Source organism: Tinamus guttatus, unplaced genomic scaffold, assembly GCF_059628265.1.
Source record: "Tinamus guttatus ecotype Peru unplaced genomic scaffold, ASM5962826v1 Tinamus_guttatus_pri_ptg001602l, whole genome shotgun sequence".
Lineage (NCBI taxonomy): Eukaryota > Metazoa > Chordata > Aves > Tinamiformes > Tinamidae > Tinamus > Tinamus guttatus.
In genome coordinates, this window is record NW_028290136.1 from 2,413,124 (window position 1) to 2,432,953 (window position 19,830).

General features: G+C 36.5%; 1 protein-coding gene across 2 annotated transcripts in view; it reads right to left on the minus strand.

Annotated features, from left to right (window-relative positions):
• SAMSN1 (SAM domain, SH3 domain and nuclear localization signals 1) overlaps positions 1–19,449 on the minus strand; it is an 83,984-nt gene extending 64,535 nt beyond the window's left edge. Inside the window, exons 1-5 of one of the 2 annotated variants that reach the window (XM_088539343.1) lie at positions 19,426–19,449; positions 12,806–12,943; positions 5,422–5,462; positions 3,697–3,734; positions 2,158–2,244 (exon numbers count right to left, since the gene is read on the minus strand). In XM_088539343.1, coding sequence (XP_088395469.1) covers positions 2,158–2,244; positions 3,697–3,734; positions 5,422–5,462; positions 12,806–12,943; positions 19,426–19,449 — 328 coding nt within the window. The remainder of the gene's footprint in view (positions 1–2,157; positions 2,245–3,696; positions 3,735–5,421; positions 5,463–12,805; positions 12,944–19,425) is intronic. The other variant, XM_088539344.1, reaches the window with a different exon arrangement.
• Between the last annotated feature and the right edge of the window lie 381 nt (positions 19,450–19,830).

The window sequence follows — 19,830 nt, forward strand, 5'->3', positions numbered from 1 at the left end:
TTTCTCTGTTGGTCTCATTAGTAGTCTTTCAGGAAAGTCTAATGACTGTGACTTGCATGGTCTACTTTTTCAACATGTTACTTTTAGAAATTGATAGTATATCCAGTATTGAGGCTTGGGATCATGTGTGAAGACAGGTATTCCCACTATTCACTGTGGGATATATGTTTTTGCTGTTTTATCAGTGTTTTTCTTTTCTTTTTTTTTTCTTTTTTTTTTTTGTAAAAGTTGCACAAACAAACAGCTGCATCAGGACCTAATCCAAAGTCTGCCAATGTCAGTAAATATCTTTTCATTGCCTTCAGTGAGATTTGGTTCAGGTCTGTGAATATAGAACTGAACTAAGCAGAAGAGCCTATGCTGTCTACCATGCATGGCTTATTAACAGGAATTCATATTATGCAATAGACTTGTAGACCTTGAAGGATTATCTCTGTTAGGAGAAAGGTTTGATCAATAGTGACAAATTATCTTGATCAATAGTGATACACTGTAAATCTCCTTGTAATGGTTTTCACCACTGTGTGAAGGGGACTTCCCTTGAAATAATTTTACTGCAGTGGGGGAAAGGGAGATTTTTATTTAGCTGCCAGCCTTGCTTCCTGTTCCCTCTGGGCCCCTGCCCTTCAATTACAACACTTGTCAGCTTTTAAAATGTGCACTGCTTCTTTTGCATGCTTTGGATATTTAAAAGGGTAAAAAAAAAACTCCAGTAGAAAAGACACTGGAGGAAGGTCAAAAAGTTTTGTTCACTGATTCAGCTGTTTTCCACCCCCAAACTGACAATTTCTGAAGTAGTTTGAAGAATCATTCTCAAATGCTTCTGGTTTAAAATAAGACTTGTCTGGAGATCATTACAACCTTTTCCGTTAAAAGCCAATAAGACCCACTAACGGCCATTTTTTCCCTCATCACTTTATTGCAGGAGCAGAGTTCCACTACTTTTTCCTCTCACATCTTCTCTCTGGTTCAGTTTCCTAAAAGACCAATTGGCCTATACACTGGAGGTGTATTAAAAAGTTGAATAGGCTGCAAGCACAGAGTGTCATCACCCAAATGTACAACCATGAGGACAACTCACAAGATTGCTGCAGCCAACAGAGACTCCTCACTCACCTATCATGAGCCTCATTTCAGAGGTGTTTCCAAGCCATGTAAAGTTTATCTTCAAGTCGTGAGGCAAATGAAAATCCAATGTTCTGTTCTCTGATTACTTTAGCATAACCATGTGACAGTGGACTCTCTAAACAGTGAATAATTTCTAGAATACTTGTACAGAAGATATTAAACGTAAAGTCAGTGGCCATCTTCCCCCATCTAATGCTTGGTTGGCTTAAGAAGAGTTCAGAGGTGCTGCCACTTTAATCTTGTATATCTTGGTTTCTGTTTCTGATAATACAATTGCTGAACTCTGTCTACTTTGGTCTGACAAGGCAATTATAATGGGTCAACCTTGATCTTTAAAAATATAAATACAAACTTCATTGATGGGAGCGATGCTAAGTAGGTTTTCAAAGCATTTTAATCTTCAGAAGTCCAGTTTATGTTTAATTATTGATAGTGATTGCTCACTTATTTCTCACAGATACTTTGTTGACAAAGTCAACATTTAAGTGCCAGTGACAACTGTCCATATACTGGTTACAAGGTTGTCACAATATGGTCAGTCAAATTGTGCTCTAGAAGCAAAATTAGAAAAAACAATTGCATGAAGAATTTTGCCAAATCTCATCTGCACCTGCTGTAAGAATATCTTCAACTTTTAAACCATTTTGTTTTTGCTGTTGTTCTTCTGGGAAAGGGTGTATTAAATCCCTGTTAAATCCATAGGATAGAATCCATTCTGTATGCTTGCATTACAGTCGGGAAGTCTCATACAACACCACTGTGACAATTCACTCTAGTGGAAGTCTTCTTTGGCGGCCCATGGACAGCACAGTGAATTGTTCACAAACTGTGTTCTTACCTTCCCAGTTTTAAGGAAAGCTTTATTTAAACTACTTTTTTTTTTCTTCCCCTCAAGGAAAAGGTAAATCTCAAAAGGACTTGACAAATTATTTTGCTAGATTATTGGTGAAAAATGAAGAATTTTCCTAGGTGCCCTTTAAAATACTTTCTGAAAAATGCAAAATCAGCTGAAATACATTTAGCAATTACCTTCAAGCTGACAGTGCCTTCTGATGTACGAATCATTCTCTGGCTCCCTGGACCCCTGCCAAAGTGTGCCATTCACATTTTTCCTGTCTAAAGTAAAAGCGCAGAGAGCAGTCACCTGAATTCATAGCATATCTATGAAATAATAGGAAAGTCTGTAAAAATAGCATCAGAATGCAAACCAAACAGGCCAACAGAACACTGTAGCATATGCTCAAACACAGAAATGAATAGATGATTTGTCATATTGGAAATCTGATGGATGGATGGAATTTATTGTGGAAAGACTTTAACTTCTATTATCTTTCACCACCATCTTATACCTCATTTGACATTGCTAAAACATGATCAAAATGATTGTTATCTTAACCCTGGTTTCAAGACATAGCATCTCATGGAACATCAGTGCCTTTATTTTGCTTCTAGGAAGCATATAAATAACACTTAATTTTACAACTAAAGATATCCATCTAGCATTACAACTAAAGCTACCCAGTTATCTTAGTAAGAAACAGCATTAAACATACTCAGATTCATATCACATACACTCTAAGGATGATACTATCTCAACTTGAACAGAAGATAGCTAGTCTTTGAGAAGAAGGTAACCATACTTCTGTTTCCTCAGTGAACTTCAATTGATATCATAAAGCTCTTGTGCTCTCTCTCTCTTTTTTTTTTTTTCAAATGTTGGGTATCACTCTAACAATGTCAGAATGTTTTTTATAACAGCACTTGTCGACTCCGTCAAGTGCTGGGAATACATTGCAAGTGGGGTGCTCTAGTCCAATGATTCTATTTTGCATGAGAATTCTTCCCAGTGCAGGACTTAAGAATTACATCTTAACATCATGAAACTTTCAGGTATGTGAGACATATTGTTATGGCATGTATCTGCATAGATGCAGAGAGATATAATATCCTTTTTACTCAGTAAGGGCTAGATACAACAACGAAAAGACTCCCCAAAGAATAAACAATGGAATGTTAAAATAAAAGTCTCATTTAAAAAATAATAGTGTTTTTAATGTTTTAAGAAACTGATGATTATTTTCTACAGTGGATTTACAAAATATAACCCAGTGAATCATAAATGTTGAAGATAATATATTACATCAGGATGGGTTGATAAAAACTCTGAATTTATTCTTCTACAAACTTGGTTGTGAAAGCTGAAGCAAACCAGCTTAACACAGGAAATGCAGGACTTAATTTGAATAGTGCCGAGGAATTTCAATTTTTTATTTTAATGATAAAAAGAAATTCTGGATATTCTTAATATCTCTCTCCTTCTGTCCCAGAATTGGTTCATTAAGCCTCAGTTTGGCTTCTAGACTCGACTATTTTGGTTTATATGTAACTACAAATGTCTGTGTAGGATGAGGGGTGAAAATACCAGTAGCTTAATTGTAGAACTAGGGACTTATATTTACCCTTTTCTTTGCATTTGCTCCAACAGCTCTAAAGTAAATCAGCTCCTTAATTAAAGTTGACTCTGTAAGATTAGCAAGTACATAGTAAATGATTTAAACAGTTACTAACCAAATGCTTCATTTTCAGACATGGACTTCTGCATGGATCTGAAAGAAATTAAAAGTATTTACCATTAGATAAAAGTCAGAATAAAAAGAAAAGTACATTTAATCAAATACAGATGGTTTCAACCTAATTCTTCAAAGCAGGGCACAGAGATTTAGCTATATATTTCTCACTGACTTTAATGGAGTCACTTGGCTTTCCTCATTCACACAATCATCCACTCTCACATGCCTTAAAAAGTTCTGAAAGTTTCTGTTTTCATTCTGTGCAACTAGATATTTGACTTTCTTTATGGAATGAAGAACTCATGGTCCACCAGAAAGAACAAGAAATGATAGCTTTCTTTAGATACGATCTACAGTGTCCTGGAATTGTTAGAAATTTGGTGATGAAATAATGTACTAAAACAAAAATCTACATATGAAAACACAGTCCTCACAGCCTACAACAACATTTTAATGATCAAATACACTTTGCACATTTGCACAGAGAAACAGTGCTAACTCATGCTTGCATCTGTGGCCAATGGTTATAGATTATGAGTTAAAGACTACACTAAGTTAAACTTTAGAAGAAAAAGAAATCTCCAAATGCACAAAGATTTAGCCTCTGAATTACTTTTTTTCCTCTTATTCACAAAAAATCACAAATTATAGTAGTAATTATGAGTTAGAGGATGTGGCCAGAAGATTATATCAGATGAGAGCAGAGACTCCCTAGTCTGTGACAATGATCAGCAGGAGGAGAAGAGCACAAAAATTGAAATCTACTTCCCAGCTTCAGGCAATTACATGCTGGAGGGTTTCCTTGGCTGGTGGCTACAAATGAACCATTATTCTTAATGGAACTGATTATATTAATACTAGCTCCTTTTTGAAACCACTAATATTTTTTGGCTTTGAGAGCAATCAGTTTCACAATTTGATTTTTACTATTAAAAAAAGAAATACTTCTGTTAATTTTATTTTTGATACTCTGCTTCATTGGGTATTTCCTTGTTGCTCTGCTGTGAGAAAAAAAAACAGGAGGACTATTCCCTATTCATTTTCTCCATATCTATGGGAAAGGTCAATAAGATTATTATAATTTCTACATTATTAATAGAGGTATCATGCCAAGGTAGTGATGGCAGGTTTTCATTTGAACGGAACAACTTCAGTAATGCAATAACCTTCAATTTCTAGCCAAAAAAAAAAAAAAATCTTCTGCTTGCTTATATACATTGATCATTAGCCCAAACCATAACATTGTCTCCTAAGAATGAATGTGAAGCATGCTGCTGTCACAAATATACTTGATAAAATAGTCTGACCTGCTTAACCTGATTTTTATTTGGATTAAAAACACACACACAAAAAAACTCTTCACAAGATTATCAGGTAAATTGTACAAAATTGCTATAAAATAGGCCAGCAATTCAATCTTTCAGAAAAGCAGACATATGGTTAAACCAAGCTCAGATTAATTGCATTTGATTTTAGCTCTCCTGGTTCTATTATTTTTGAAGAAAGTTTTATATATATGAAAAAAAAAATCATGGGAAAAGAAATTTGTAATGGAGGGCATTACAAACTTGTTACTTGCTTTTGAACTGCAATCTTAATTTATCTACTGCATCTACTCTGAGAGAATTAATGCAACATTGGCAAACACATTAATAAAACAAGGGTGGAAAGGTACAGACAAGCATAAGGACACCGGGTAGACCATGAAATGATCCCAACTTACTTTCTTTTCTTGGTCACAGTGTTCCCAAAATCAGGAAATTCCTTTAGGAAAGATAGAGGGAAAAGGTTTATGAGAATTAAAAATGTTTAATCTAGTTACAGTATTTTCCCTATCGGAAGAACATTGAAAGATATTCCCATGTGCTTTTGGTCTGTGTTTTTAATACTCACTAACATGTCTGTTTTTCTTCTTTCTTTTTTCTTTTCTTTTTTTTTTTTTTTTCCCAACAGCTGAAGCTATGGACAAAATAATACAGCAGAGAACACCATAGTTCAGTCTCATGATTTTTAGATGTTTCAATGACAATGACTCCCAAGAGTCATTGACATGTGTAACACCCCTGAAAAATCAAAGCGTACAACCCTTACCCAAGAGGATGTCAAGCCAGGACAGAAGAGATCTCTGTTCCCAACCTTATTTTGATAGCTCCTTAGACAGAATGTCAAAACACTGTATACATTCATATTTACTGCTTCCAGCCTTGGAAGGGGATGTCCATGATGAATGCCTTTCTAGTCCAGTGTCAAAAAATATTACAACTATTCAATTTTTTTTTAAAAATGAAAACTTCAGTATACACCTATTTCTCATCACAGTATCACAAAATCTCATATTCTTATATATTTTCTTCATGCAATATCCTTTACATCCATGGGGTTCTGACCACAGTAATTTAAAAAGGTCTTACAAGTTGCATGGTAAGAAGCCAGAATATGTAAACATGTAATATATAAAACAATGTAAGTACATAATTGAGCGTTTTCACCCTTTCCCATTGGAAGTTTTATTTTTGGGGGAGGGTGAGGGGAGAGGGGAGTGTTGTTTCTTTTTTTAAGCCTCTTCAGACGAGTCCATTAAGGAAGGGTTTCTTTACTGTACTGAGATCAAACTGGCTGAAGACAGGAGGTCCTGCTAGCACCTGGACATTTGTGAATGATAATAACTGTATGTAATTTCCACAGATTTTTTTTTTGGTGTGTGTATAAATTTTTTTTCATAGAAGCAATGCATATATCAAAAAATGTAAAAAGAACTTATGCTTTGCCTAATTAATTTATTTTCTTGCTGATAAGAAACCTACCATTTTAGTCTTGGGACGAATCTTTTCAATACCTCTAAAGAAATGCTAGATGAGGTTAAAAATGCATTTGAATTTAACATCTACTCACAAAAGTCTGCATCAGTAAAAATAGATTTCAGTAATATAATTTCAAGTAGAATAGTTACAGAATTCAGTACTACTATATTATTATTATTATTATTATTATTATGCAGTATTATTATTATTAGGAATACTAGCATTATAGAAAATTATTTTTGTAATGTTTATAACATCTCAATTTTGTCTCGTACTTTCCATCAGGCAACTGTACTGTATGAGAACTTAGAAATGTTAAATGCAAGCCTTTTAAGGACTTGCTTTGGAGAAAACTCTTGAATGGATTTGAGTTTCCTTTCATCAGTTTCCATAATGTATTTTTCAACAGAGAGGTCGAAAAACGTTCAGAAAGTGATTTTAAGACTCTTAAGGAAAAGCAGTGTTACTACCTCATTTTAAAAATGTTAACATTTTGATCTCAAAAAGGGTCATTAAAAGAAATATTGTGCTAGGAGGTCAAACACCAAAGGATTTTATAAGTCAGAATGATGATGATCCAGGACAAAATTTGAGACATAATCCTCTCTAAATCTTGATGTGGTCATCAACCTGGAAAGAATATTAAATCACATCTTTGCGTGCCAAACACCTGATGTGGGACATGAAACATGAAATTGTAGGTTTAATTTTTGTTCCATGATTTGACATCAATGCCTCAGCACCAGTTTCTTAAAATCTACCAAAAGATGCATGTATGTCATTATGCAATATTGAGGTGAGCTCACTACATATCATGAGAGGCAAAGTCACAGCAAAATGTGACAATGGATTTAAAAATCCATTTAAAAATCACACATTTTATTCAACACACCTATGTCTCTGCCATATCATTTGGTTAACTTGGAGTATAAGAAAAAAAATAGAATGTACAGAAGCACAGAATAACTGAGGTTGAAAGGGACCTTTGGGGATCATCTAGTCAAAACACCCTGCCCAAGCAAGGTCACCTAGAACACATGGCACAGAATCATGCCTAGGTGGGTTTTGAGCATCTCCAGAGAAGGAGACTGCTCTAAGGGCAACCTGTTCCAGTGCTCTGACACCCTCACAGGCAAAAAGCTTTTCCTCATGTTCAGGCAGAACTTCCTGTGCTTTAGCTTGTGGCTGTTGACTCTTGTCCTATTGTTGGCTACCTCAGAAAACACTCTGGTCCCATCCTCTTGACACTCTCCCTTAAGGTACTTATACATATTGACAAAACCCCCTCCCAGCCTTCTCTAGGCTGAACAGTCCCAGTTCTGTCAATCTTTCCTCATATGAAATATGCTTCAATCCCTTAATCATCTCTGTAACCCTACACTGGATTCTTCAGTAGCTCCCTGTTCTCTTGTACTGACCTTACAAAGGGTGGAGTAAAGGGAGAGGATCACCTCCCTGAACTTGCTGGCAATACTCTTCCAAATGCAGCCAGGACACTTGTTTGCTTCTTGGCCACAAGGCCACATTGCTGACTCCTGATCAACCTGTTGTCTACCAGATCTCTCAGGTCCTTCTCTGCAGAGCTGCTCTCCAGAAGGTCAATCCCAAATCTGCACAAGGTCGTGGGGTTATTTCTTTCTAGGTGCAGAACTCTACCTTTGTTGAACTTCAGGAGGTTCCTCTCTGCCCATCTCTCCAGCGTATTGAGGTCCCTCTGAATGGCAGCACAGCCCTCTGGTGCATCAAGTACCCCTCCCAATTTTGTATTATTAAGAAGCTTGCTGAGGTTGCCTCTTTCCCTTCATCCAGGTCATTGATGAGTTAGTTGAACAAGACTGGATCGAGTACTGACCCCTGGGGGACAATGCCAGCTATGAGCCGCCAACTAGAATCTATGCCACTGATTACAACCCTCTAAGCTCTGCTATTCAGCCACTTCTTAGTCCACCTTACTGTCTACTCATCTAACCCATGTTTCCTGAGCTTACTTATGAGGATGTTATGGGAGACAGATTCAAAAGCCTTGCTGAAGTCAAAGTAGACAACATCCACCGCTGTCCCCTCATCTACGCAGATGGTCATTCCATCATAGAAGGCCATCAGTTTGGCTTGCATGTTAAGCATGATTTCCACTTGGTGAATCAATGTTAACTACTCCTAATCACTTTCTTGTCCTCAACATGCTTAGAGAAGGAAAATCTTTACAATACATTAAATATTATCTAGAATCTACTCTCTGGTTTCTCTCAAGTGATTAATTATCTTGTTTATGGGAATAAGTCACCCCTTCCCCATACCAAATATGAATTATCTGAGCTTTTTTGTGTGTGTCCTAAAAGTGAACTGTTTATATGGAAACTCTGCATGATGAAATTATTAATAAAGGCCTTTTCTCCCCCCTTTTATTGAACAATTCTGAATTTAAAAAATGATTGTGCTCCTCTGTTGCTTACAAGTCTGGCAAAATTATCTAGAGCTCATGTGTCTGTTCGACTTGAAAAGTAAGAAGTGATCATTTCAGATAACCAGCCCTTTTCTTTTCTCTCTGGAATGAAATCCCAATTATAACACTGTAGGCTGATTGATATTTTCTGTCAGTAACTTAGAAAGACTGATAAACTCTTTGGTACTTTTCTGATACACTGTGTAGGTGATCATATCATGGTCAGCGGTTGAAAAATATGTGGATCTCATGACATTGGACTATCGTAATCTAACAGGAAAATCCATGAAAATATTTTTAATATTGGGGACTTTCATCCTGAGAAGTTTAAGACAGCTCACAAGACAGAAAACTGAAACTCTGCAAGATGTAGGCTGCAAGATGTAGTAAGATGAAGGAACTCAGTTTTCCAGTTAGTAGAGTAGCTACAGAAAACAAATACCCATATGATCTTTATGTATTCTTGTCTACCAGTTATTTCTGAGGAAGATCCAATTCATCTTCTCTTTTCATAAGGTTGGTTTTGATCTCTGTACATCATTTTTCTCCTCATAGCCTGCAAATACAACTGAAGCTGAGCGGCAAAAAAAGTAGCCAAATAGTTAACTGGCCAAATCCCTGAGAGGATTATAATGAGCAGTGTGTAAAACACAGGAAAAACATAGCACCATAGGAACCAGGGAGGAACATCCCATGAAAAACACTCCATATATAAATCAAAACACCTGCTTAGTGTGAGAGAAACACAGTGTACACAAGAATTATTCTTCATCCAGGATGTACCATTTTGGCAGATATTTGACTAGGAACATAAATAACCACAGTTCAAGTGGGTGTCCAAAGAATATGTTCACTGAAACATGTCCTGCACAGCTTCAGTTATCAAAATACTCCATGCTTTTCATGTTTCTGGTGAAATGTCATTGCCAGCCACAATTAGGACAAATTGCAACAGACAAGATAATTTCAAGGAAATACATTGCTGCAGTATAAGCGAAATGACTTTCTACTACTAGCCTCCCTCTTGCAAGCTGAGGGGTACAGACCTTGAACATTTGTCCTGCAGATTTCTGAAGCTGTAAAAGGGGACGAAGGGAATTGAATACTTCCAGGCTGCTCCCCTCAAGGAGATTCAACAGTTATGTGAAGTCTGCATGGCCATGGTTCAGTCAAGCATTTAAATACACGCTCAAGCCCATGCTTACTTAGCAATGCACTTAAGTATGTGCATTATCGAATAATGATAGATGACTGAATCAGGGCCTGAGGGAGCCAATAATGTTCAGAATTTATCATGCTATGGGGACCGCCTTGCAATGTGGAATCAAGTGACGGAATTAAAAATGGGAAAGAAGTACAAATGGGCTCAGTTAATAAGCTTAACGGCTTCATCTAAGGTGTATGTCTAATAACTCACATGCCAGAAATAGCAGATAAGATTACACATAGTGCTTTGGCCTTAGCAGCATTTTTCCATAGGACTTACTGCTGACACGTCATCACTAATCTTGTTTTCCATTTCTAGAGAGTATTTTATAAATAACCATGTTGATTTTACAGCCAGAACAGTGACACAGCATCCAGCCGATATTTTTAGTTAAGTGCTGAACCAAATATTCTCTCAAAATAGAATAAAATAGAACCTACCACCAGTATTAGAAGGTTTCTTGTTAGCATCTAGTGAGCCAACAATTTGCTTACTAACTTACCTTTGTTTTTACTGATGATGAATTTTAAATATACTGATGAAAATATGTACCGTCACTAAAATATCCCTTTTAGGAAAACCAAAATGCATGCTAAGAGATATCAGAAACCAAAGTGCTGGGTTCTGCTGTTCACTGATGTACGTATATTTTCATGGACTATGAGTTGTCATATGACAGAAACAGCACTAAACCATGTCAAAAATGTTTCAATACAATTTATTTAGATTAACTTTGTGGATTTTCTAATGCACATTGGCAGTCTCTAGCCTGGCCCAGTGAAAATAAATGGTTTTATATTTGACAAGTTGATTAGTCTTGTTTAGCCCCAAAAATTCTGAAGCCTAATTCTGCATTAAATGATGCAGAAAAATGATAAAGAGCTTGAAGTATTCCTGCTGAATAAGAAAACTGAACAAAATAAGAAAAGCCAGAAATAAAAATCATCTATCACTTCACCTTTAATTCTTAATCTTACATGTTGTAACATCTTGGTGCTGAGCACATCTGTCGTTACCACAGGTGGACTAGGTAAAGGACAATTTCTAGCACCTATCTTTAACAAAGTGCCCTTATATTAGGAGGTCATACTCCACCCACTACAATGGTAGCTGGGCACCAGCCAATAAACTCATCTGTTTTTAATTTTCAACTTACTTTGTCTAATGGCAGTTTCTAGCAGGTGTCAGTATCTACCTGACGATAAACAAATATGACCATAGTCGTCATTAACAGATAGTCTGGTTAGAAGTTACAGAAAATGAGAAAGACTAAATGGACATAAGAACTGAACCAAAATGTCTCACTTTCACTAGAGGAATAGCATGTTACAACAGCAGGTTGTGCAACACAGGCATAGGCAAATAGCTAGATCTTCCCACTACTGAAATACTGCCATGTTTCTTCATGTGGCTCATTTTTATGGCAATAAGGTCCTAACCTGATAATGGGGTAAAGTCCTTTCATGCAGGAGAACATCTTCCACCTACTGAGGTAAAATTATAATGTGAGTGCATCTCAGAGCCCAGGCTAACCAATCTATACACATGCTGTGAGGAATCATCTTGAGATCTCTGCACTGTTGCACTCCCAAAACCAGGACCATTTTACAAAGTTTCTAGGTGATTATCTGAAGAGAGAGACTTGCAAGGAGGGAGTTGGTTGCAGCAGCAAGATCTTAGAAGAGAAAGTTATTTCCATTCTTCTAGGAACTCAAAAGGTGCCCAGCACAACTTTGCAGCCATTCTCCTGGTCTCCAGCTCCAACACTTTCCCCATACAAGTCCTGTCTGCAAACCTGCTCTGTGGCATTGCAACATCATGGGCTCAGCAGACATGCATGCATATGACACCCAAGCCAGAGAGCACATGGGGTAAAATCTGGCACAGTTTCTGAAGGGGAGACTGTCTTTCTTCCTTCTATAATAAAAATCCTGGTTTTGCTTTATTCCTTTCCCAGACTGCATCATATGTCACTATTTTACAAAGACAGAGATAGTAATTACGAATCAAAGAGCATTGCTAAACAGAGAGAAACAAAAAGATTATGAAATGAAAGAGATTATGAAATTTAATATACTATAATAAAGTATTTGTCAAAGCCTCAATTATATATTACAGCGGTAACACCAAGGATTAAGTAAGGTAATATTGTTTAGGAGGAAAAAAACAGAAGACAACACTTTTCACATGTTTACCTAATGAGGTCTCATAAAATATAAAGGCAGTTCCACACAAGCCATCAGTTACAAAATTCATTTAATTTACTCTTTAGTGAATCGTGAATGTGTTTTTTGTTAATATTAAAGCAAAGACATTCATAGTATATCCTGCAGAGACAAACACTACTAATAGATGTATCCAGCATTTTCATCTGCTGAGTAGATGCAAAGAGAAATTCCCTCAGTGAAGCTGTGCTAATCTTAGTTTCCTTTCAGCTGCAGAGAAACTCATGATCTGTTTGTGAAGTGTGCTTGTTAGTACTGGACACAATTCAGTTCATTGGATACAGAGGCAAAATTTGATCTGAGGATCTAAAGAATTTAAAGACTTCAAACTAGCAGTTAAACCAGCTGATAACACACACACATGTGCAAGTGGACAGGGTAACAGTTTCATGCAAAAGAGCCTGCATACTTTGGAGTTGAGTTTTACTTACCAAAGACATAGACCTATCTGGTGTTCCAGAACTGACACATGTGTTCACTGGAGAGCTAGCCCGGCTGCTGGTAGTAATTGCATCCTTAGGTTCCTGATGTTCTGGGACAGGCTCATACAAGCTGTCCATTGAACCTTCCTAAAACAAATTTAAATGTTAATAAATGTACACTTGTAAAGAGATTAATAAAAATAAATCAATGAATAGACTTTTCTATGATTTCCTATTCTATGATTCTAGAGTAGAAAGATTACAACTAGAGGGATTTTCCTGCCCTGTCTTTTGAAACTTTTTCTCCTTCCTCTAGACAGCATAGAGTAATTGCTAATAGTAAGTGCCAAAATGCTAGAATCTAAAGTATCACAGTATAGATTCCACAGATTGACAGGAACAAAGCTGAGAATACAGTAAAAACAAACAACACTCCTCCCATATATCATGTGATAAATTCAGTATATATCTGTAGTTAATGATCTGTAGTTATAATTTGAAGTTATAATCTACAGTTATAATCTGTAGTTAATACTACAGATATATATGCATTTTTTAATGGAAAAAAGTTAGCCTCATGCAAACAAGTTAACTCTATTAAAAGTAAAGAATGCAGCAGGTTCCCAGAATCTGAGAGTCATGATTTAGGCCCCAAAATAAAGAGATAACTAAAAATGTATTGAAATGAAAACAGATGGCAAAACCAAAGACGCTAAGTAATTTTCATAAATTCTAGATGCTGCCACTTTGACTTATATTGAATAGTCATTTTCCCAGTGAGTCTTGATCACTGATTTTAACTGCCTTAATGAAGGAATAAATCAAACTTATAGCTGTACCACTTACCACAGATGAACACCAGTGAAATTAACAGGGCATATTATTATATAATAGCATTTATCCTTCTAGTAGATAAATATACACATATATTTGAAGCGATACAGTTCATGTGTTAAAGCTTTACTGGCTAGAAAGTATTGGCTAGAAAGACTGGATGAAGTTTATCTGGGATTGGAGGAACAGTGTTATTGGCTGGTGAAACAGTAGTTCAAAGACATGAGCAACCTTTTCAACCACACTCTTTAGCTACTGAACTTCACTTGCTTCTGCCTACTACAGTCTTAACAAGCCTAGCTAAATGCTGTGGGAGAAACGTTGCAAGTTAAAGCTCTTGACAATGCTTGGTTTATATTCCAGAATGTATTCTAGGAACTGATCATTCAATGTTTCCTGGGAAAGTAGAGCTGTCCACATGAAGCCCACCACAAACTGCTGGTGCTCCTAGCAGCCAGATAGACCTGGGGCCTGACCATGCAACTTGTTTAATTCTGCCTGAGTCTGCCTGAATATTAGTACTGTTCTGTCGTCTCATACCTCCTTTTTTTAAAAAGGAGGGACCACCAGAAAGAGCTGTATCCAAAGAAAGCCATGGTTAGGTAGTTCCTTTCAAAACACACTTCAGAAGAAAAGTCAAGCCCTTGGGTTATGGAAATGTGATACTGGCTTATACAACAGTTAGTCCTACTCAGCCTATAGTCAGATCAAAATTCTTTAATAGCTTCTCACATCTGAGAGAGATTTTTCCTCTGTACATCAGCCATGCATTAGACTGAATAACTATTCAGTCTAAAGCACCTGGCGTGCTACCCAACACACTGGCTTTCTAGGACTAGATTGCAGGAAATGCTGTGTGTCTCAATACACAACATTTTTTCCCAATACAAAGACTTTGTAGAGTACCTATTATAAAGTGTGTATCTATTTTTACTTAATCTTTAGCAAGAAGCCAGGTAGGAGAAATGCTGCAGGGAAGCTTTCAAAAAATACTTTTTTTTCCTTACTATATGTCTGGCCATTTGGCAATGGCAGTTCAGGCCCCAGGTTTAACATTGTGGAGTGAGCACTTCTGCACTTGACTGATGAGTTTAAGGCTTTGTTACCAAGACAGGTTCTGTTCACTACAATATAGAGAACAAGAGAAAAAATGCAATGTAAAATTGTAGAGAAAATTGTAAAATCCAATATCTCTGCTTGCTCAGGGAAGAAATCAAGAGCATGCTGAAGAGAGTTTTGATTCTGAGACTGAACTATAAAACAGAAAGAGAGTGAAAGAGAGATAGCAGAAGAGTGAAAGCAAGAAAAGAAAGCTTTTAGTTTGCAGAAGTAAAGATTTGTTTGTTGGCTGGTGATTTGTTTTTGAGGGAAGGGGAAAGGGAAACATTGAAAGAAATACTTGTTTTCAGAGCAATCTGGAGTATTTCACCTAACTTGAAATTTTCTTGCTTCCTCTTTTCTTATCTGACGTCTATTTTTGTGCACCCAAACTTAATGTCAATAAATCCTTTCATTTCATTGAAAATACTAAAAATCTGGTTTGAAAACTACCAGTATGGAAAATCTCATAACCAGTATGGTTATGACTTTTTTTTAGTCATAACTCTCATCTTTTGAGAGCACCACTACTCTGTTAAATTCCTAAAACCTAGTTTTTCACTACTGTTTCACCCATAAGACACACACAGAACAAAAGTTGCTTGGGAGTATTAGGAATTCTTCGAATACACAGAGATACAAGTGTCTTTATCTGGCAAAATAAGGCAAATATCTAACTATGCTGAAAAAGGTAATTACGAGCATATTGGTAAGCAAAAGATATAGCTAGTCTGTGGGAGGTTTGCTAGGGGCACAAAGCTCATTCACAAGCTATCTTCCAACCCCCTTCCCAAACATCAAGCAATGAAAGAAAATTCTATACAGACCTGAGCTGCTGTAGATTTACCATTTAATCTTAACCCCTTTCGTAGTCCTGAGCACACTAAATAGCACAGGATAGTATAAGAGATAGTAGAAGAAAACATTAACTTTATTCTGAAAGTGACAGTACTTCTGCTTTCTCCTGAGTGGGAAGCGAAAGATTTTTTAAACCCTTCACACCAGGAGTTTTATGGCAGAAAATATCGCAGTTCAGAGGTAGAAGAAAATAATTGTTTGTAGTTCTTTTCTTTTTGAAACATCATTATCATGGTGTGCAAAGACTACATCTATTGCTGTAAGATTTCTTTAGCATATGGAGGCTTTGTCTAATTATATAATTAATTATATTATTTTTGTTAGAAATTATTGCAGTTGAGCACTGATCTAACTGTTAAAAGTCAAACAAGATCCCTTTCATGAAAGATACAGAAAGATAGATAAAAATAATTTTTTTAAGTGACATCAGCATCCCTGGGATTAGGTGTGTTGTATCCATCTTCTTCATATTGCAGTTCTTTTGCTGATCTCTGAAACAACGATGTGTTGGCAACTTGTAGCCCCTGTGCTCCTCGTGTGTCCAAAAGTAGAAAAATATCTAAAAATCCTATTATTTGGGCTAAATTTACACCCTGCTCAAAGACAGTCCCATCAAAGGAGACCTATGTACTGCTTCCAAGATAATGGTACAAAATTAATAAAACTATATCTTTTCAGAAGAAGAAGAACTCAGGGCAGGATTAACTAGTTGTGTTGCAGGTGAATGGGTGCTAACCTCAGTGTATATATCCTGGATATTAGAGATACTACCCAGGAAAATAATGTAGGATATTCTTCTACATTGATTAAAGGACTAGACATTTAATAATTTAATAATATCTTTCATATATTTGATTTGTAGGATTTTGTTATTTATTAGGTGAGCTATCAAATTGGCCATTCTGAAGACAAAACTTCCTGCAACTAATGCGTAAGTCATGCTTGATTTGGGCACCTATATATTGTCTATATATTGTCCCTTATGTAGTGTTCTTCTGATTTAATCCTCTGACATAGTAAGAACTTTAAGATGGGCAAGGCAATGCAAGTTTGGGAACTAAGATTAACATTTCATCATGGAATGCTTGTGCACTAGACCTTTTTATAAATTAAATTAGGGCACGAGATTTTGAAGGAGAATCTAATTTGTCTGGAAATCTCTTGAGACCAAGGCAATGAGCCTAATGCAAAATTAATCTCAACTGAGAAGCCAAATCATTCTTAAGTTAACTCAGGACACAAAGTGGTGCTAGTGAACCATTGCATACCTGACTGCTCTTACAACATTGCTCTTGCAATCGGTTGCAATAATTTCTGTCTGCATCCCTGGAAAGGATAGAGTTCAGTTCAGGCTGCCAGGACCTTTACATCCATCTTCTGACTGTTGAGTGTCTTCAGTTTCCTTGTCATCGCTTACTGGACAGGCCCATAATGCTGCATCTCTCATGCTGAAAATCTGTCTTAAGTTTATGGACAGGTACAACAGCAAGCCCAAAGAAAGACAAATCTCCTAGCACAAATTAATGCTGATCCTTTAATATCTTTAATGTCTACAGTATTCCACACCCGGTATTAGCCAAAAGTCTGGTCCAGCCCTGTTTTTAAGTAGGATATTCTTGGCATTCCCTCAAATTATAGTTTACTTCCTCTAACATACTCAGAAAGGTAGAAAATTATCATCTAACACTTAAAAAATATAAATAGATATGCATACATACACACACACACACACACAATTGTTATAAAACAGTTCTACCAGTCAATCTCTATTTGGGGAAAATATTTCCATGCAAACATAGCTTGTTTTTTTTCAGAAAGCTCTTTTTTTTTTTCTATGTCGCCTGGTAAACTAAGGTTCTCTTCTGAGGTTACAGGTTCAGTAGTTCCTCCAGGTGCTCACAAACAGCAGTGATTTCAATTCATCAATGACCATTTACATCTACTAGGAATTGATTCCTGTAGTGTCTCTAAAAGATGGCTTTGAAGCCATTTTGCTGCTTTGCATAAGTTTTGATGTACCTCTCTTAAAGAAAAAAATATCCTCGCAGCTTGTTTGATATTTTAACCACTTGGTTGCCAGCATTTTCACAGCCTATTGACTAAAAGGAGCAAAAGTTTTGGAGTAAAAGTTTCTAGTATGCATACTGGGACCAGCTCATTTTGAAGACAGACAATCTAATTACAGAAAAAAAATGCACTATATTGCATGTATCGGGATGAGTGCATGAACAGAGCTCCGAGTTTTATGAAATAGAGAACTCTGCTAATGATTTATGACTTATCATGAGACAGTTTTTGGTGACAAGGGAGGTGTTTTGCCAGGTGCTCAAAAGATTACTACAGCGATCAGAGTGGCTCACAAGGAAAGCTTCTAAAGAATGGAGGTTATCTTCTTAGCATCAACCTTTAAACAGAACTAATTATTTCATTACAGAAACTATCATGGCACTAGCTTTCACTTGTCTGAACCATCCATTATTACTGCAGTCCTGTCTTTCACAAAACCTCCAGTTGCTGCACATCCAGTTTAAGAGCAAATCTGCATCTTGACCCACTCTCACCTACAAAATCTATCCTTCCTTTTCTAAATGCTAATTCCTCAACTGAATGCTCACCATCTTCTTAAAAACTGAACCACGCAGGAAACAAGAAAGTGCTCCAGTGGAACAATAAAACACTGGTTAAACAGTTCTGTCCTAAAGAACTCCAGAAGTGAGTATTTTCAGACTGCTATAGTGGGCACCACAGAACCACTGTTAACTTTGATCAAATTCACAGGTATTCACATTAAACTACAATCAAAAATATCACTGAATTCCCCAGCTAATTGTTTTTTATAAGAAGACTTGTATAACAAAATCCTAAAATATTACTGCATTTTACTTTAAGAACTCTAAAAGATCTTTTAATCTTTACTGCCTGGAGAATACCAACACTCTGTGCTAGGATAGCATTAGCAATCAGGTACAGTTTACACAAAGCAGTTCCCCCAGTACTTGAATTTTTATTAGTGTAGTTTGAATATTGATTTCTACTTTTCTTTCTAAATGTATAGGGAAGATATTCGAAACATCTGGGCAAAGATGAAAAATGGGCAAACAGATCTATTGTGCTTTGCAAATACAGCAGATATACTCACCTCACAGTCACTACTAATACTGAACAGTTTAATAACACTTGGCAGGTGGTTAAGCTTTGAAAACAGAAGCAGTTCCCATGGATTTCCTACCCTGAGTTTACTTGTTCATTCTGACTTCTCGTCTTGCATAAGAAAAGAGGAAAAAAGAAAAACAATAAACTAAAGAGATCAACTCCTCTGTCCTTGAGTGAATATAGCCATATGACTGGATTAGCTCAGAGGACTGCGGATTCATGCTTGGCTAGTAGAAAACTAATGCTAGGAAAGTTCTAATAGCTCTCACAAGCTACTTATCAAGAAAAATAGAGATAGCAGTACCTTAGACAAAACAGCTTAGAGCAAATTATAGCATGCACATATTTAGTCATTTTGACGTTCACATAAGACTTTTTACTGTGTCGGTGTCAAAAGCCTCTCCATTAAAATCTGCAAATTTTTGCTGTTATCACAGCTCACAGCACATTTCCAAACCTATAGATATATTTTCTTTAACTTTATTTTATGGTTTACTTCATTTTATTTTTACTGAATCACATTTTGCATAAAGTCTCAGTTTCAAACTCTTTGCTACACACTAGAGAGATGGCTATTACACAACCACAGCACACCTTGAACTTTTTTTTTCCACTTAAACACACTCACTAATTCAGTTTATCAACTCAGCTGCCCAGAAAAGGTAAACACGTGCACGCAGACTTACCAGAGAAAAGCAGAAAAGATTCATATTGCTCTGAGACTCACTCCAACACCCCAAAATTCTGCTCCAGAGAATTTCGTCCGCGCACTGCAGCTTCTCCGTGTCCTCCCAGCTGTTTGTACATTTCTCCTCGGAGATTACTGCGAGATAAAATCCCTGCAATAATCCACTGGATTCAGAGCCCATTATCAAATGAGGCAGGCTTGCCAATGCCAGGACAAACTATTTTCTGAATTAAAGAACAATGTTTACCAACAAAATAAAAGCATGGCCTGAGTAATTACGAAGGACTCAGGAAATAGCCTCTTACAGATTGTTGCTCCTGTTTTGTTCATCATCTAATAGAAATTAAGCTATTTCTGTTTATGATGACTGGAATGTATAGCTAACTGTAAAGCATACCTGCTC